The sequence below is a fragment of the Barbus barbus genome (assembly GCF_936440315.1).
Source record: "Barbus barbus genome assembly, chromosome: 19".
NCBI classification, from domain to species: Eukaryota; Metazoa; Chordata; class Actinopteri; order Cypriniformes; family Cyprinidae; genus Barbus; species Barbus barbus.
Window position 1 is genome coordinate 16804559 of NC_136747.1, and position 18234 is coordinate 16822792.

An 18234-nucleotide genomic window follows, 5' to 3' on the forward strand; every position below is an offset into this window, starting at 1 on the left:
AGAAGGTCATTCGGGTACTTTTTGCTATTTTATGAATACTGTGAATTTGGACATACTAATCTTTTCACGTATCAAAAACTCGATAGTTGGTGTAATGTAAGTTAAAACTGAACACGGTTAGCATTTTAGTCTTTTCAGGTTAGTGTAATTGTTCCTTTTGTATGCAATAGTGTTTTTGAAATAAAGATTAAAGAAAATAAAGATTCATTTGACTGATACTTTTAAGTTTTCAAGATTTCTGTAGATATCACAATATATTGTTATAGTGAATTTTTGAGGCCTTGACAATCCTGTAGTGAAAAATCTGATATCGTGTCAGCTCCTAGGTTTGTTTTTGGACAGCAAAGACAATAGGGTTGTTTTCCTTGCTATTATTTAAAAATACACTGCCTTTTTACTTGATCAAATTGAATTCAAACTGGTAATTTGGGTAAAATACAACTTCTTTATTCTTGGAATAATAGGAATCGAGATGGCAATTCATCAGAAACAAAATTTATATTTTACTATTAATTTTAGTTCATTAATTTTAGTTCATACCAGACATGAGAGAACTTACTCTGGTCGTGCCTAGCCACAAGTCATTCTGCATGCATTTATTGTTAGTCAGATTGTTAACATTGCTGCTGGTGTGTTTACATATACTTGAAGGGGACAGAAATAACTTAAGATGGATCATGGCTATTCATTGTATTCACGATCAACCTGCTGAAAGCTCATTTCCTGGTAATGCTTAATTTCCCAAACTCTTGACCTCAACCAATCAAATAACAGGTGTGAAATTCTCCCTATGCATGTTTACCGTAAGAGAAATGTTCTATACCGACGATGAGAGATTTATTGAGCGAGACAGGTGTGTGTATATAAGTATAGAAATATCAACGTATTTAGGAGGGTAGACAGTAGCTGCATTGTTGACTCACTGCCAAATCTTCTGACCTTTGACCTGTAGAGATGAATCCATGATGACGCAAGAGACAGAGTCATTAGTGAAAGCTGAGAGTGCAAGAGATGGCTCTATTTGCTTGTATGTCTGTACGTCTTTCAAGTTAAGTAAAGAGGAATGCTTTGATGTGCCTCACAACTGATTGACCTCATACTGTAGCCAGACATACTGGGACATTATGAACAAGTGTATTCCCAGCAGGTGCACGTCAGGACATCTCATCCTCAAGAGCACAAGTCAAAGATTCTTGTGTAGTGAATATGGCCAAGTTATTTAAACATCTATGTTTATGTAATATAATAGCTCATCTAGAAATCAGATTTTCATATAAGGAACAGATTGCTGTGCACAAGAAACTCAATAACTTCTCATTTTAAGTATATATAGTCTATTAATTTTACATGTCTATTTATTAATATTTTCTCAGTTACCGATATTGCATTGTTTATGCGCTGCACTGAAAAAATGGTGTTTTGAAACACTTCTCTCAGAAAATTCAGGTAGAAACACTGAAATAGTATTTTCTTGTAAAATGTGCTCCAATAATCTTTACTTACAAATTTCTTTACAAAAATAATTTTTACAGTGTGACTGTCATAGAGACCAGCTGATGAAAATCTAAAAACATTAGCAGATGGATTAGAGGGGCAAAGAAAAATAGGTTTTACAGTGCATTAATTATTTTATCTTAAGATTTACAGAATTATTCAGACAGATGGATACATATTGGCTCTTAATCAGAGTTACACAGTAACCATTGGCTTCCATAGTTTTTTTTTTTTTTCAAACATTATGGAAGTCAGTGGCTACCGTCAACTTTGGTTACAAACATCATTCAGATTATCTTTTTTGTGTTCATACAGGTCTGGAACAACTTGAGGGTGAGTAAATTATGACAATTTGAATTTTTTGGTGAACTATCCCTTGAAGTAAATTCAATGATTGAAGGATTGACTGAATACTGGAAGGCTATTAATAGTTGATATTATTGGGCTCTTCTATAAGACAAATAAAAAATATAGATGTTTCTGTAGAAACATTCTACCTCATCAATCATGCCCACTGTCTCTCACTCAGTCCTGTCAACTGCATAATGGCTGCACTGCCCGCCATCCCACACAAAATAAACAGCCAAAACACAACAAACTGGGCACTGAGGGGAAAGGGAGAAAGAATATGCTCTATTGCATTAGAATTCCTTCTAAGCTTAAAGACAAATTATTTTGTGTGTGTGTGTAGCCTACTGGTATTCACTACATACAAAATGTTCCACAAGTATAGTAATGCCAGTAAATTTTGACCTGGTGGGTAAATTTTTTTAGGTCCCCATGAGGAAACAGTCTTATAAATCTTGCAGAATGAAGCGTTTTTACAATCTAAAAATGTAGAAAGTTTCCTCTTAGGGCTAGGTTTATGGTTAGGGTAAGGGGATAGAAAATACCATTTATACAAAATAAAAACCATTATGCATATAGGATGCCCCCATAATGATAGGAATACGTGCGTGTGCGTGCGTGCGTGCGTGTGTGAATATTACAGGTTCAACACTCATAACACACTTCAAAAACATAATGTTCTCCTTTTTTCGACCAGAGTTGTACACTATAATTATATTCATTTAATTAAGGAGAAAGCATCAGGTGAGTCTGTTTCACCATCTTTTTCTATAAGCTGTCTTTACAGAAGAACATCTCTCTGATTCTCTGAAACGGTAAAGCCATATGGCAGAAAGAGAGGCACCATGCAGCTGTGAAGTCTAGTTGCGGTATATGCACCCATATATGTGTGTGTGTCTCATTGTGAGTGTCGCGTAATCTTTTCATCTAACAGGTGCTCATTGCAGTATTTGGTGGGTTCTATTTGTGTGGTTTTGCACGAATTCACAATATGTTAGTATCTGTGGAAGAGAATATTAAACAGCCTACCCTGGATGCTGAAACATGGATATATTTTCTACACTGAATAAATGAATAGCCTACCTTTAAAAATGAGACCATTTCATGCGAAATATATAAAAAAGATTCGTAAATTAATGTTCTTATAAACTTCTTACAATGTGTGGAGACGCCTTATTAATCCATTATGATTTTACAGTTCTGATGATAATTGTAATAGCCTAACTGTTGCATTCTTTTTTAATTTTGTCAGTGTATCAAACATGTTATTTTATATTGTTGTTTTTAATTTCCTCTAATTAATGTTGGAGGTGGGTGTTTAGAATTCTTTTGCTTAAAGGCTCTCTCGGTGCTTGCGTGTTTTTGTGAGCGCGCTGCGTGATTGCCAGGAAGAGACTGAGCGCACGAGCGCGCGCGCGTGCGTATTTAATTGAGTGTGTTGCGCGAGTCTGTCACAAACAGAAGATGTTTGACAAGCTCACCAGAGACACAAGCGCTCATTTCGAACCATTTCAGTTGTTTGTGCCGGTCGCGTTACATAAAGGTAAGTAAAGTTGGTTGTCTCTCATGTTTTTGCTCTTAATTAGAAGCAAGTCTATGCCGTAATGGTATCTATGCTTTATAGTGAGGCGTGTTGTTTTGTGTGTGTTAGATTATGTGTAACGCTACTGCTCTCGGGCAAGATTTGGTCAGCATGATCACAATAATAATATCGCACTGCAAGGACACCTGCGTCTGATTCATTCTGGTATTAACAGTAATTTCCTGGACCTCAAACAAGTTTGTGTTGACTAAAACTCAAACCTTACAAAAAGCTTGATTTTCACGCTATTTCTATGAAGAATGGTTCTGTTGCTATAGCCTATAATGTAATATAGGGCCCAGGGTCGTTTAATAAAAGAGCAATGGAAGCGCGAGATCTAGGTTCGTTTTTAGAAAGCACAGCTGCTGCTCCTGCCTCGGCTCCGTGTGCGTCAGTGACAGCAGTCTGAGATCCCCAAACAGCCGCTGCAAATATAACGCGTGCTAGACTGTGCCCGGAATGCGACGTAGTGGTGGAAACCGAACCCCATCTCGGCTGCTACACCTTCATCCTGGCAGACAGACGCATAGCATCTCTTTGCGCTATTCTGCAGCGCGCGCGTCTGTGTGTATGTGCACGCAACTTTTCCTCAAGCTTTAATTTACACGCCGCCTTCACAAGAATTACTATGGTAACCATAATGTTTGCTAAAATGTTATATTAAACCCACTTATTGTTACTAGATTGCTTAATATTAGCGACTACACATAAAAATCAAACTTTAATACATTGTTTGAAGAAGGACAGTTCAGTTCGAGCAATATTCGAGCACTGCTACATTCTCGTTACTGTTCCTTTAAACAGCAATTCTGTAAACAAGTAACTTAAATTAATATTGGATGACTCACGTTTCTGACATAAAATGAGTCTGATATAATACGTTTATATATTCGGAAAAAAAAAACAAAGTTCCTCATGAAGCCAAGCATCAGGTTCTGAGTGTCGCCAAGCAAGCAACAGACTGAAACTGGCGAACTGTGTAAATGAATGGAGCGGAGCGATTTTCCTTCTCTGCTCATACAGTTCTGTAATTATTCCGCTGAAATTCCACTCCGGGTTTTCTATTGTTCCGAACGATCCATTATTATTATTATTATTATTAAATTTACACTTTCATATATTTTTGGGGAATTTTGTGATTATATGCATTAAAATATTATACGCCAAAGAGTGATAGCACCATAAAAAAATAAATATATATTCCCATATTTATTTAGAATAATTTGACTATACTTACACTACAAATAAAGGTTTGAAAAAGGGGTATACAGTGATGTCAAAGAACCATTTTTGTTTCCCCAAAGAACCTTTCGGTTAACAGTTCTTACAGGAAACACATTTTTTCTTAGTGTAAAGAATATTTTGTGCAGTGGAAAGGTTCTGTGGATGTTCTTGAAATGCCAATAAAGAACCTTTATTTGTGTATAATATTTATGCAGAAACTATGGTTACCAAGTACATTTATGTAAGGATTAAACAGTGGCCAAAAACCCAGACCAATGTGTTGCTGCCCATCAGATGTTAGATGCATGTTAGATGGCATCTCTATCACACAATTATTTAGCATCTAAGATTTAGGCCACCTGTTTGATAACCCAGAGAAGACCTTGACGAAGATGCCAAGAGCTACTGCGGTGGCTGCATGTGTGGAGGCGTATGGCTTAACGCTGGTGAAAGTGAGTCAGTGGTCAGACATGAAGACAAGTTCAAACACGATGAGAGTGATGACATAAGAGGGAATGATGCACTCTATCCCAACAGAGCTTTTGTGTGTGTGTGTGTGTGTGTGTACTTTCCATTTAGGGAGTCATTATGGGAATATAATTTACAGCACCTGCCCGTGCTATGAAAGAAGTTGTGCACAATGCATACACAGAAATCCATGTTTGCAAACTGACTCCTCACTGCAGACCTCGTACACGCATTGGTATTTTTATCCAAATCTGCATACTTTATGTTGCTGGAGAGACCTGTGCTTCTCAACTGGTTTTGATTCAGTGCTTTCCATTAAACATGAACACAGTGAACACTGACACAGCACAGTCCCAGAAACGTTTATCGTACAGAATTAAACAAAAATGTCTTTAAGATAAATCATTAATGCATTAATATTACTATAAATTTCATAGGACTGAAATATGCAAAAACTGTCCTTTTACTTTACTTGGTTTTCATAGTTTGAGCATTTAGTTTTTAATTATGAATTTAATTTTGATGGTTTCAGCTAATAATTCACTACACAACACATTGTGTTTGGCACAAACCATGTTTGTCCTTGTTCAAAGTGAATATTTCCATTTACCTTGTGTAGTTTTGTTTGTCATGTCAAGATCTCTCTATGCTGGCATCTGTCTAGCTTTCTTTCAAATGACATGAATTTGCACCAAAATATCATTTCATACACTACATTTAAATCAATATTAAAACAACTGGGAGTAATTTTCTCCACACTTTTAAACATTGATAAGCCTATTAATTTTGCTATCGCAACTACACAATTTTGTGGCTATATTAACTTTATTTTACCTTGAGCACAGGCGAGTCAGTTCATGAATGAATAAAAAAATAAAGATGTCTCATTACTATTGATACTTGGTTGGGGGCTTAATTGGTTTAATCACTGATTTGAGCTTTTTTGACACTGACTGTCAGCTCAACATTTCAGTAAACCTTGCATAGTGCTCAGAGTAAAGAAATGTTTACAGATCTGAAAAGGATTTTTGTTCTGAGTGAAAACATCACACAGATTTTTTTCTCTCTCTCCTTTACTGAATAAGAATCTGTCTAGCCATCTGTTCTGGCAAGAGAAGAACAGAACAAGAAAAAAAGAGAAAAGAAGACCTCTTGTTTTGCTACTAATTGGCTTGGATGGTCATGGGGCATATGGTGGCCTATGACTGATATGACCTTTGAACCTGAAAATTTCAAGATGTCAGAAACGGGAGAATCTGAAAATATCCCAGAATGCACTACGGAGGAGACTTCACCTCCTTGTTGTACCACAGACACAGAGGACTGTCAGAAATCCAGCCAGGTGATAATATAGATTAAACAACTTCCATCAATTCAGTCTGCTTGTTTCATTTCCTCCAATCATTTTCTTTTTATCCTGTTTATTTTTTTCTCTTTGAGCAGCCAAAATCAGATGATAACCATGGACAACTCAAGAAAAAACTGAAGGTAGGATTGCAATTGAATCTAATCATTAAAGCACCCTTCCTATAGAGCATTCATTTCATTTATGAGTTTATTCTCCTTTCTAGCTTGCCAGACGTTTACGTTAGATTGATATACTCTGCAGAATATTGCTTTCTGAATCATTCTCTCTCTCTTCAGTGGGTAAATGCCATTTGCTATTGACTGCTTAACCTCAACGGTTATGTGTCTCAGTCCAAATACCATTAGTAAACATTGCATTCACTCCCCTGATAGTACACAGTTACCCAGCTCCATAATATAAATCACATCAGCAGCTTTTAGACAGTCTGGGACCAGGTCCAAATAGTTTAAAAATAGCATAGTTACACTTTTCACCCTGTAGTGTTGATCCAGCTATCTATAAATGCAATACAATTAAAACAATTCCTAGCTGCTGCTTTTACAAAATGAAACTAATAACGTGTTTAAAATCATATTTGTAAATAACAATCTGTCTTATCAGGTTAGTATTTCAACTAACATACAAAAAAGACAATATATAAGAATAATTTTTTCTTTGTGTCCAATATACTGTATAATATTGTTGAAATAACAAAAGTAGCAATAATGTACAACGAGAACGCTCTTCTCTAGGAAAAAATGGGGTTATTGAATGAATGTGTTTGTGTGTTACAGGCTAAAGGAAAATTAGTTCGGAGCACCGCTGTGTGTGATGAGTCTTTATCCACGGAGGAGAACAGCAAGGTAAGAATCATTCATAAACTAAAGACACATTTACAATCTTGCATTCATTAATTTACATAGTCTGGTAGATAGATAGGACATATGTAAGTGAACCAAAACTGTAACCACTGGTTTGGTGGTGTTTAAACGTTAAGTTTTCCAGTGGTATATTCTTAAATCATTATATTTAATCCCCCAATCCTGAATATGAAGTTACATCTTTTACATGCTCGAGGTGAATCATAGAGTTTGTGAAGGAATTCTGTTCTGTCTGGTCCTAGGAAAAAGAGAGCAAGACAACTGTATCTAGTAACCATGGTGACAGTCCTGCGTGCAGTGAGGAGGAAGAGGAGATAAGCGTCACATCGAAAAAAACAAGTTTATCAAAAGGTAGTTTGCATTGCATGTAGGTATTTGTGTATCATATTTGCACACAATATGGCACATGAAATACACACATTTTATCTACGGCTGTGAAAAACATTGCATCTATTTCTGAAATTAATGTGGGATGTTAAAAGTAAGGCTTTTTTAAAATAAGCTTCAGAATTTGCTAATTTTTTATTTAAAATATACATTGTATTGATTTTAAATTAATTTGAAGATATATACACTACTGTACAAAAGAATCAGTAAGATTATTAATGCTTTTGAAATAAGTTTCTTATGCTCGCCAATGCTGTTTATTTGATCACAGTAATATTGTGAAATATTATTACAATTTAAGAGAACTATTCTATTGTAATATATACTTAAAATGTAATGTGTTACTTAAATCTTCAGGATCACATGGTCCTTCAGAAATCATTCTAATGTGATGATTTGGTGCTCACAAAACATTTCTAATGATGTTGTGTTGAAAACATTTTGAACTGGAAGTCTTTTGAAACTTTCTGAATGTCTTGACTGTTACTTATGATAAATTTAATGCACCCCCGCTGAATAAAAGTATTGATTTCCTTCAAAAAAAAATTAAAATTAATGACCCCAGACCATTAACAGTAGTGTATATTACTACAGCTTTTAATATTATGTGCAAATACTTGCAATTAATTGCAGAAAATGGTGATTGATTTATGAAGAGCTGGGTAGATTACTTACCAATTGTAATGCGTTACTGATTCCACATTACATGACAAAAATTGTAGTCAGTAACGTAATCCATTACATTACACATTTTAGGTAATATAATCAGATTACTTTTAGATTACTTTTGACCTTACTCGTTTATCACATTGATTTAAACAGGATTGTAGCGTAATGATGTAAAAATACAAAGAGTGAGAAAATTCCTTTCATTGTAATTAACAACATGAAGTCCATTAAACATATTACATCAAGATTTCCCAAACTGGGGTCTCGTAAAGGAACTGCAGGGGGTTTGAGTGTTTAATGGAAGGAAAACATGAAATTAAATCATAAAAAATTAAAATAAATCATTTTAAAATAACAATCAAAATAATTCACTTACTAAATAAGAAGAAATATTTTATGTTTACCTGCACGCTTATGACCATTAACCAATGTCAGAGAACTGTGAACATGCAAACGTGATACTTAATTATTCAAATATTAATTTTAAAATCTCAGGGGTACTTAAAGGGGCCATTGACTGTTTCACTTTTTTTCACTGTTTCGCACAACTTTAGTTAGTGTGTAATGTTGCTGTTTGAGCATAAACAACATCTGCCAAGTTACGATGCTCAAAGTTCAATAAAAAGGGAGATATTGTATTTTACAGAATTGCTGATTGACCACCCCTTTAAAGTAAATATATTAGGTGAAACAGGTTCAGATGACAAAAGTTTGAGAATGTCTGCAAATAAGAAATAATGAGAATTTTTGCATTTTAATGAGTTTGAAAGACAAAAGCCTTTCAATAATACATAATACTACATGGTTAAATAACCTACTGAGTGATAATTCAAATAAAAATGAATGTGTTCTTCAGACGTTGATGCAATGTTGAAACGCTTTTTAAACCTGAAATTATTTTTGTAAATCCATTGGTCAAATGCCACCTGAATAATTACTAGTCTATGTGTGAATGTCCGCAAAACTGGACTTTCTGAGTGTATATAAACGGTAGAATATTTTAGAAAGGAACATTTAAAAGATAAAAAAGAGGAATTAGAGAGAATCAGTAAATGATGAATAATTTATTGCTACTGTGTGAATATGTAATCAATATGTAATCAATAAAAAAGTAACGTAGTCTAATTACGAGTATTTTAAAATGTAGCTTACTCTGATTACAAGTACTTAATTTTTGGAATCTGATTACATAATCCAGATTACATGTAATCAGTTACTACCCAGCTCTCTCTCTCTCTCTCTCTATACATATATAAAATATTTTTTAATTGACTCATTGTCCTAATTTTAACTTGCTTCCTGTACGTTGCACATAAAAATATAATTCTATGCATGTGTGTATTTTAGAGCCCAGTCTGGAGTACACCGACTCCACAGGCATTGATCTGGAGGAGTTTTTAATCACCACTTTGAAAAGCAGTCCAAGGTGGGTAAAAGTTTGAAAATATCCCTTCATTCTCCTCCTCCTATTTGTGCTGAATCAGTCTATTTTTGGATTGCAGGGACAGACTGATGCTTCTAAAACTTGAGCAAGACATGACTGACTTTATGACAGACAACAGGTATCGTTCCATGCATGTCTTTCATGCTTTTGAGACAGATGTGTTTGTAATATGACATAATGTGTCTCTTTCTCTCTCTATAGTTCCTATAAAAAGTTCCCTCAGATGTCCTCGTATCACAGGATGCTGGTCCACAGGGTTGCAGCTTATTTTGGTCTGGAACACAACGTGGATCACAGTGGAAAAGCGGTCATCATCAACAAAACCTGCAATTCCAGAATGTATGTGTCTGTTACAAAGATTATATATCTACATTTGATGAAGGAATGGATGTGAGTATAACATAATGTATTTCAGACCAGACCATCGGTTTGCTGAACATGTTCAGGAGGAGAAAACAGAGGAAAGAAGATCAATACTGAAGAGAGACAGCAGTCAGGAGAAAGAAGACAGTCAGGTTTGGACAAATATACACTTCACTGACCCCTGACATTACCACTAGGGTACAAAATAGCTAACAATTGCTCCTTTAACCTGTTAACCCGCATCGGCCCGCGGGCGGGCCGGAAGGGCGTGGTCGGGCGTGGTCGGACTTTTTATTACCTTTGTTTTAGAACAATATTCAATCAATTATCATTAACTATATATCATTTGAAAGCTAAAACACTCAAGATTAACGATGTGAGCTTGTTTTTGAAATCAATACACCAGAGAGGAAAGGGTTAACAGAAATGCTGAAAGACCGGCCATTTAAAATGAACAAAGCGAACCGCAGTACTCACGTTTGATCGCCAATAGCGCTGGTCAGCTCAGACTATTCCAAGACACACCAGCATACATTTCAAGAGAAGGGTCCACTCTTCAAAATGCATCCACTTTTTAATCCAAAACAACGAAAAAATAGGGGAAAACACGATAGATCCTCCTTTGTTTACATAAGCGATTCGAGTTATAGTTATCGATAGCGTCCATTTTCCAATAAATATCGATTATAATTCGTATTCCAGCTTTGAAACGCCATCTATTTCCAGCAGAATCGTCTCTTCCGAGTAAGAATAGCCCTCCCTCGTCTCTCTCCTTCAATCGCAGGAGCTGTTATAACCCGGGACAGTAAGCGCGTCCGTGAATGGGTCAGCGAGGTGTCAATCCGGACACATCACAATAGGGGTGTTTGAACCCAGCCAATGCCTCGCCAGCACAGTTTTGATGGATGGAAGTGTTAGCCAACCACAAGGACGTTTAAAGTGATTGACAGTTTGAATAGTTTACGTAAGATTGTTTAGAGAATAGCTCGGCGTATTGTCCGTGTGTTTTCGTGCGCTCTCGGGTTACGCATGAAGCGTACACATAATGGCGTCGCAGCGCTACACAGACTGGCTATCAGCGAACAGATGTTGTCCAAAGCTCACATCTGAATCTCTCCATCGTGGATCTTCGACTTGAGAAGTGTTTCTGTGGCGTTTGGTGGTGTTTTGGAGGACGTGGGGAGAAAAATGGCTAATTTAGTAGCCGAATACGCGCTGAGATCGCTGGGAAGCGTGGATAGCATTAGCACGTAAGTGTCTCCACCCTCCTCTTGAATGTTTATGTGTCTTTATCATGTATTTGCAGCTTTTGTTTCATGTTAGCTGTTTTAGATTCTAAAAATGACAACGGAGAGGGATAATATGAGGGGATTACATGAGTTTTGTTCGTGTGGGTGGGTGGGTGTGTTTGTTTGTGGGTATGTCCCGGTTATTGTGTGTGTGTGTGTGCGTGCGCGCGTGTGTGTGTGTGTGTACAAAATGTAAACAGTGTTGCAAGTTTGATTTGTTTTGCTTACACACTTTCTCACTCTTTTTCTCTCACTCTTCCCTGTCTTTTCAGAGGTCTGGTGAATCCAGATGGTCAGAAAAAAAACCATTTTAGTGGCTGCTAGAGCGTCTTCCTCCACTGTAAATACTGTAAATAGTTTTTTTTTTTTATTATTTAGTAATATTAGTAATAGTAATCTATTACTATATTAGTAAAATAGTAATATTCATAATATTCACCATATAAAATAAATAAAAAATACAAATGTTGTAAAAACAATGTATTTTGCATGTTTTGTGTTTTCACTAGTTCAAAAATGATCAAATCTGTTTTGGTTCACTGTTTTCATTATTGGAATTGTTCAGAATAAAGACTGTTTAGTTATGTTCAAATTCTGAAATAGTTTTGTGTTTTTTTGTGGTTTCATTGGTAGAGCAGTTCTGAATTGATATACATATGTAGTATGCAGTGTCTTATGGAGTCTCTAAATAGCATTTTTGAAAGGATTCCTAGACTTTTCTTGAAATAAAATATCCAAATGACTTTTCCAAAGCTATTCTTGAAATGAAATACCATAAAGATGTACTTTCTGTAAGTCTTTACCTATAAAAAATTTATTATTTCATATTTTATTTCAGGAAATATTTAGGCGTTTTTTTTCAAAAATGCCATTTGTAGACTAACCAAATGACTAAATGAGTCAGCACTACAAATGCTGTTCAGAAATAGTTTTTTATTGTGTGTTTTGGTGGGCAGAGCAGTTCTGAATTGATATACATATATGTATTATGTAGTTTTGACTCATTTGGACATTTGTTTACAAAGTGTCTATTTGGGGTCTCCAAATGGCTTTTTTGAAAGGACGCCTAGATTTTTTTTAAATAAAAGCTTACAGAAACTACATTTTTGGGAGTATCATCCTCAAATTTGAATCAAAACATGGTCAGATGTTCAGCTTTATCTTTATGGTGTTTTCAGGCCTTTGGCATGAAAGTCTCATCCATTTTTCCCTTAGTGAGCTTCATTAAAACATATCGCGAGTCAATTTCATGTATATTTTACCTTGTTTTACTCTATTGCTATACTAATTTTGAGTTATTATGACTCTAGAGTAACAAAGGATCAAGTGTCTAGTTTCAAACAACACCAGATTTTTAAATATAGACCTTAGGGTTCAAGAGCTACAGACATTTTTATTTGGTTATATCGTTTTTTACAAAATGCTCAAAAATAGGGGCGCAGGGTAACAGGTTAATAGCTCTGATCTTTCCGCCTGGTTAATTTGTGTCTGCACATCTCCTGTTGTTTTTTATAGCTGAGGGTTCCATCTCTCAAAGAACAAATGAGGAGCAAGTCAATAGAAGAGAGAGAGGAGGAGTACCAGAAAGTCAGAGAACGCATATTCTCACAGGATGTAAGAAAACACCTACTTAAAATGCACATACAGTACTACATTAAAGCTTGGCCTCTTATTTTGTGCTCTTTTATTTTTCAGTCCACTTGTCTTTCTCAGAATGTTTATATTGAGACCAGGTAAAAACTTTTTTATATAATATACAAGTAAATGATATATTGTTTATATAAATGTTTTAAAATGAATATAATAGTGTTTTATATAATTTTATATTTTTAATTATTTATTATATAGTATGATAACACTGTTTTGATAGTCAAAACACTATCACTGTTTCCATAGACATTCTACCAACTCTACGTAACTATACAACGTAAAATACAAAATTTGTAAAAATAAAAAAAAAATAAAAAATCTGATTAAAATTAAATATGTAATTTTACCAGTTTAATTATTATAAATCAATGTGCTGCACTTCAACTACTCTCTTCTTTTATTTATGTTTTTATTTTTTTGTATCTGTTTGCAGAGGTCTAGATGACAGCAGTATTCTCAGTGAGACCCAGAGAAGACGGCAGCTATTTAGGTGAGAAATTATTTCTCTCCATCATCCGACTTCTGAAGATATGTCAGAACAGAGAGTGTTCTCTGATAGGCTAAGCTTTTCTGATTGGCTAAAAAAGGGCTGCTCCCCTGACTAAAAGGTTGTCACAAACACAGGTGTTATTTCTCATGACACCTATTTCAGGAATATTAGGGACATTTTAAGTGTGGTAGTCCCCAACCTCCCCCAACACACACACACACAACACCAATATTGCTTCTCTTCTCTTATTTCTGTGCTAAGAAAATGTGAAAACTGAAAGTAACTTACATTTTGAAATATATTTAATATGAAAGGGATGTCCTCTAGCAAAAAGTAGGCAGAAAACATGTTTCTGCCATCCCGACAGGGGTAACAGGGATGGTTCGGGTCGGCTGTCCGGCAGCAGGCAGAGCAGCTTTGAGCTGGACTCTCATTGGAACGATCCTCGACCTTGGAGCAGCACAGATTCTGACAGCCCGACATGGACATCTAAATCTGCACATGCTCGTTCAGACAGCAGCTCCAAACTCTGCAAACCAGGTGCAAAAATAACACCAGCCAGCATGTCCCTCTCAGAAAAAAAGATAAAAAAGGGTGTTAAACTGAGCTAGTTATTTAGAGTGGGCTTTAGAAGTCTAATGAAAAAGCTTTTATTTTATACTCTCTCAAATACTCTTCTTAACACAAATCGAAATCAAATGATAATTATTAGCATTAAATTGAAATGTTTTACTGAATGTAAAAAAAAAAAATACACAAAATGCTTTTTTGCTTTAATGACAGTGGCACTCGAGTTGCATGAACTCCAACATGATGCTGCTCTCCAGCATCATTTGAGTCACATGATCAATGTCACAAATATCCCTATTTGATTAGTGACCTAGAAATAGTGCAGAATCCCTCCTAATGTTTCTGACCTGCCATTGTTTCTGTCTGATCGATCTAATAGTGTCCGAGTCAGCTCTATCATACGTTCCACCCAACAACAGCCCTGCTTACATTATCGTGCCTGCTGAGTCATCAATACCTCCTGGGAGCATCTTATTGAATCCACATACAGGTACACACACATACACTCTCCCACACAACAGTACACACTCACAATTCCCTGAGTAGAAGCTGACTCATTGGATCAAAATGACTGTAAGGCTACACACCACAGAATCTTTCTCATCCAACTATGGATATGTCTTTAAGGGCAGCCATTTCTGAATCCTGATGGAACTCCAGCTGTTTACAACCCACCAGTAAGTCAGAAGCCATGTAACCAGCTTAACCCAGTACAGTCACAAGCCCCGCCCCCTCCACCTCAGCAGCAGCCAGTAGCAAGCCATGGTATCCCACAGGTAAATAAAACGTAATGGAGACTAGTGGTGTGTAATATCAATACCATATTGCTTATCTGATTTTTTTATTTAAATATTATTTTTTTATTTATTTGTGTGTTTATTTTTAATTTTTTGTTGATCTGGGATATTCATTTATTCATTTGCCCTATTTTCACATTTACTTTTGCTTTCCTCTAACGCTCACTTAACTCTTAACAACACAAAAAAAAAACACTTAAATGTAATCTTTAGCAAATATCAAAGTGAATATCCATTTATCAGTCTGCACATTATAAAGAGTCCGTATTACAGAAACATACAGTTTCTATTCCTATAGAACAGCTGCTAAAATATAGATTTTAGTTAGGATTTTTTTATTTTCCATCTTAATCATCAAAATTCACAATCTGTCCTCTCGTTTTTGGTTTAGGTTCAGTACTCCTCTGTGACATACCTTCCACCTCAGCAGTTAAACATTTCTACCTCCCAGCAACACCCAGTTGAACAGACCGTGAGTGAGACTAAGTATTAATAGTGTCTAGTTATTTATCTAGTTATCTAATATTATTTATATTATGACTTGTATAAAATATTTAGGATATACACCACCATTCATAAGTTTCAAGGATGCATTAAACTGATCAAAAGTGTCAGTGAAGGCATTTATAATGTTGTAAAATTTCTTTTTTTTTTTTTTACAAAAAAATGTTATTTTGACATTTCTAATCATTAAAGAATCCTGAAAAATGTGATGCTGAAAATTGACAAATTATGAATATTGCCATCACAGGGATAAATTACATTCTAAAATATATTAAAATAGAAAAGTGATTTAAATTGTAATAATATTTTGTATTATTACAGTTTTTACTGTATTTTTGATCAAATAAATGCAGCCCTGGTGAGCATAAGAAACCATTTGAAAAAAATTGTGAATGGTAGTGTCACACATAACGCACATGTACATGACAAGCCTATTTTTGATTCTTAGAGGGATGATATTACTGCAAAGTTTGGTCAAATGACCTTGAGTCGCCAGTCCTCATCAGGGGATCTTCCAGATATGTCCTCATTTTACATGCAAGGAGCTCCACCCACACACGTCTATGCTCCACCCCACCACAGTTACGCTCCGTCTCACCATTCAGACAGTTACATTACCCCTGGAATGACACTGGCTCCTTCCACAGCCCCACCCCCCCTGAGTCAGCAGAGCAGCCAGGTACTTCATCATAAATGAGTAATGAGATGCGATGTAATGTCATCCTGTATGTCTAATTATGAGTCAACTCTGGTCTCCCCTCTTAGGTTTCAGTGTACAGTTACCCTGTTCAGTGTCCCAGTGCATCGCAACAATACGCGGCAACCAGTTACAACACACAAACAGGTACACATGAAGCCCCTCTGGATCCCTTACGCCTGAGTGTCACAGTAGTAGGGGAGGGGGCCGTTACACTGTAAGAGATGGTGGCACTGGTCTCACAGTGAACCGGTCTCTTTTCCTGCTATTCACTTCAACTCTCATATGATTGGTTGTGTGTTCATGCATAAAAATACATGAATAAATAACCTTTAGCATATTTGGTATTACTTTACCGACTATCATTTGGAATCCATTGTCACTATACAATTAATAAAATCTCACACATACTTGTCCACATTTTTTAACAGTATACCAGCCTGTCATGTCAAACCAACAAGGCTGCCCAGGCATGATGGGAAGTCAGATTCTACCCCAAACACAGCAAGGCATTGTGGGACCTTACCCATCTGTATCCTCCTATCAAGTACTGATGCAAAAAATAATTAAAATAACTCCAGGAAATGTTGTTCTGAATTATAAAATGTATGTATATGTGCTTTCTCTCTTGTAACAAGGTACCACAGCAACAACAACAACAGTCCTATCCTGCAATGCTGGTGTCAGGACAAGGTGGGCAGACACAGTGTTTGGTGCCCCCTGCTGGAGTTCAAGTATACTGCAGCTCTTTGGCCCCTTCTTCCCCTCCACCACTCAATATGATGGGGGTCTCCTTCCAGTCAAGTAGCTGCAAAAATGGCTGTAGCGTTAATCCGAACCAGTGCTGGTACTAAAAGACACTGTGTTCACACATAGTGTAATTATGAATTCAGTATTTGTAGCTGCACAATAATTGTTCTCTACAGTTTGTAGCACTCGAGTCTGATGATAGCATCCTTCAGATTCAACCTTTTCTACTTTGCCAAATATACGTTTTGAATTTTACTTTACATGGACATCAATAGCATCATGTTTAAATAGCTATTAGAGCATAATTTATACTATTTATATTATTACTTGTGTTTTGCTTAATATGGATAAAATGTTATATTTGAATGGTATATAATACTATATTTATCTTGTTTATAGAGGGCTATATTACATAAATTGGGAATGAAACTAGATTCAGTGTTTTCCGTTATCAAGACAGTATGTCAACCGTTTAAAAAAAAAAAATTGGTTTGTTTGTTTGTTTTACAGAATTTTATTAGGATGTAACATTTGACCAGACTGGAAAGTGTCATTTCTTAAATATATGACCTTTTAATCTGTTTGATGGCTTCTTGTATGTTTTACTCACATTCATAATAGGGTCAGCTGATGTTCTCATAGGCGTTTTATTGGGATGTTGACCTTTTCAGACATTCAGGGAAATGTAACTAAATTTTAGGTGAGTAATTTTGATTAAATGAGTTTGATTAAGATGTAGATTTGAACTCAATATTACGCCCTCTGTTGCTTATAAGAGGCCACTACAATAACAAAGCATTAATTTAATTAATCGTTAATCATTCAGACAGAATGAATTGTTTTATTGAAAAGATCCGAATCAGAACGATTCATCCGCGAATCGGACGGTCATCGCTATTTATCAAGTGAATTAAAGATTGTAGAGGAGTCTCTAGGCAGGAGCAGTGAAATTTTGCTGATTAAACTTTATCTGACAATGAAGATTGCCTTCCGATACTCATTGTCCATATTTCGGCAGACACGTGTTTTCCATCAACTGTTCAAAACTGAACTAGAACTGAAATTGTTAGCGATTCAGTTTGATTCATTAGGACAGCCACATTTTCCCTCTTGTACTCCACAGATGAAAAAGTCAGACAGGTGTGGAACACGAGGGTGAGTAAACGTGGACATTTTCCAAATTCTTTTTTTTGGGGGTAAATTGTCCCTTTAAACAAGAAGCACGTGGTGAGATATGTTGACCTATAGTAACTTAACGGTTTTAACATGCATTTATCAG

The 18234-nt window shown here is 35.8% G+C and overlaps 1 protein-coding gene across 1 annotated transcript; it reads left to right on the forward strand.

Annotated features, from left to right (window-relative positions):
• The first annotated feature begins 3295 nt into the window (after positions 1-3295).
• Positions 3296-17934, forward strand: LOC306885657 (cAMP-regulated phosphoprotein 21-like). The gene is made up of 20 exons (XM_079442330.1): positions 3296-3385; positions 6202-6458; positions 6560-6604; positions 7259-7327; positions 7588-7696; positions 9749-9827; positions 9904-9963; positions 10047-10184; positions 10261-10360; positions 13013-13111; positions 13193-13230; positions 13581-13637; positions 14005-14177; positions 14587-14697; positions 14835-14983; positions 15396-15476; positions 15957-16187; positions 16274-16352; positions 16637-16752; positions 16844-17934. Exons 2-20 carry the CDS (start codon positions 6318-6320, stop codon positions 17057-17059), a joined length of 2091 nt encoding a protein of 696 aa, XP_079298456.1. The 5' UTR covers positions 3296-3385; positions 6202-6317; the 3' UTR covers positions 17060-17934.
• Positions 17935-18234: the final 300 nt, after the last annotated feature.

Excerpts from the sequence above, each read along its gene's own strand:
- LOC306885657 (XM_079442330.1), top strand. The coding sequence starts at position 6,318 with ATGACTGATATGACCTTTGAACCTGAAAATTTCAAGATGTCAGAAACG. Across the intron at positions 6,459-6,559 it reads ACTGTCAGAAATCCAGCCAG|CCAAAATCAGATGATAACCA; the intron begins GTGATAATATAG and ends CTCTTTGAGCAG. Across the intron at positions 13,112-13,192 it reads AACGCATATTCTCACAGGAT|TCCACTTGTCTTTCTCAGAA; the intron begins GTAAGAAAACAC and ends TTTATTTTTCAG.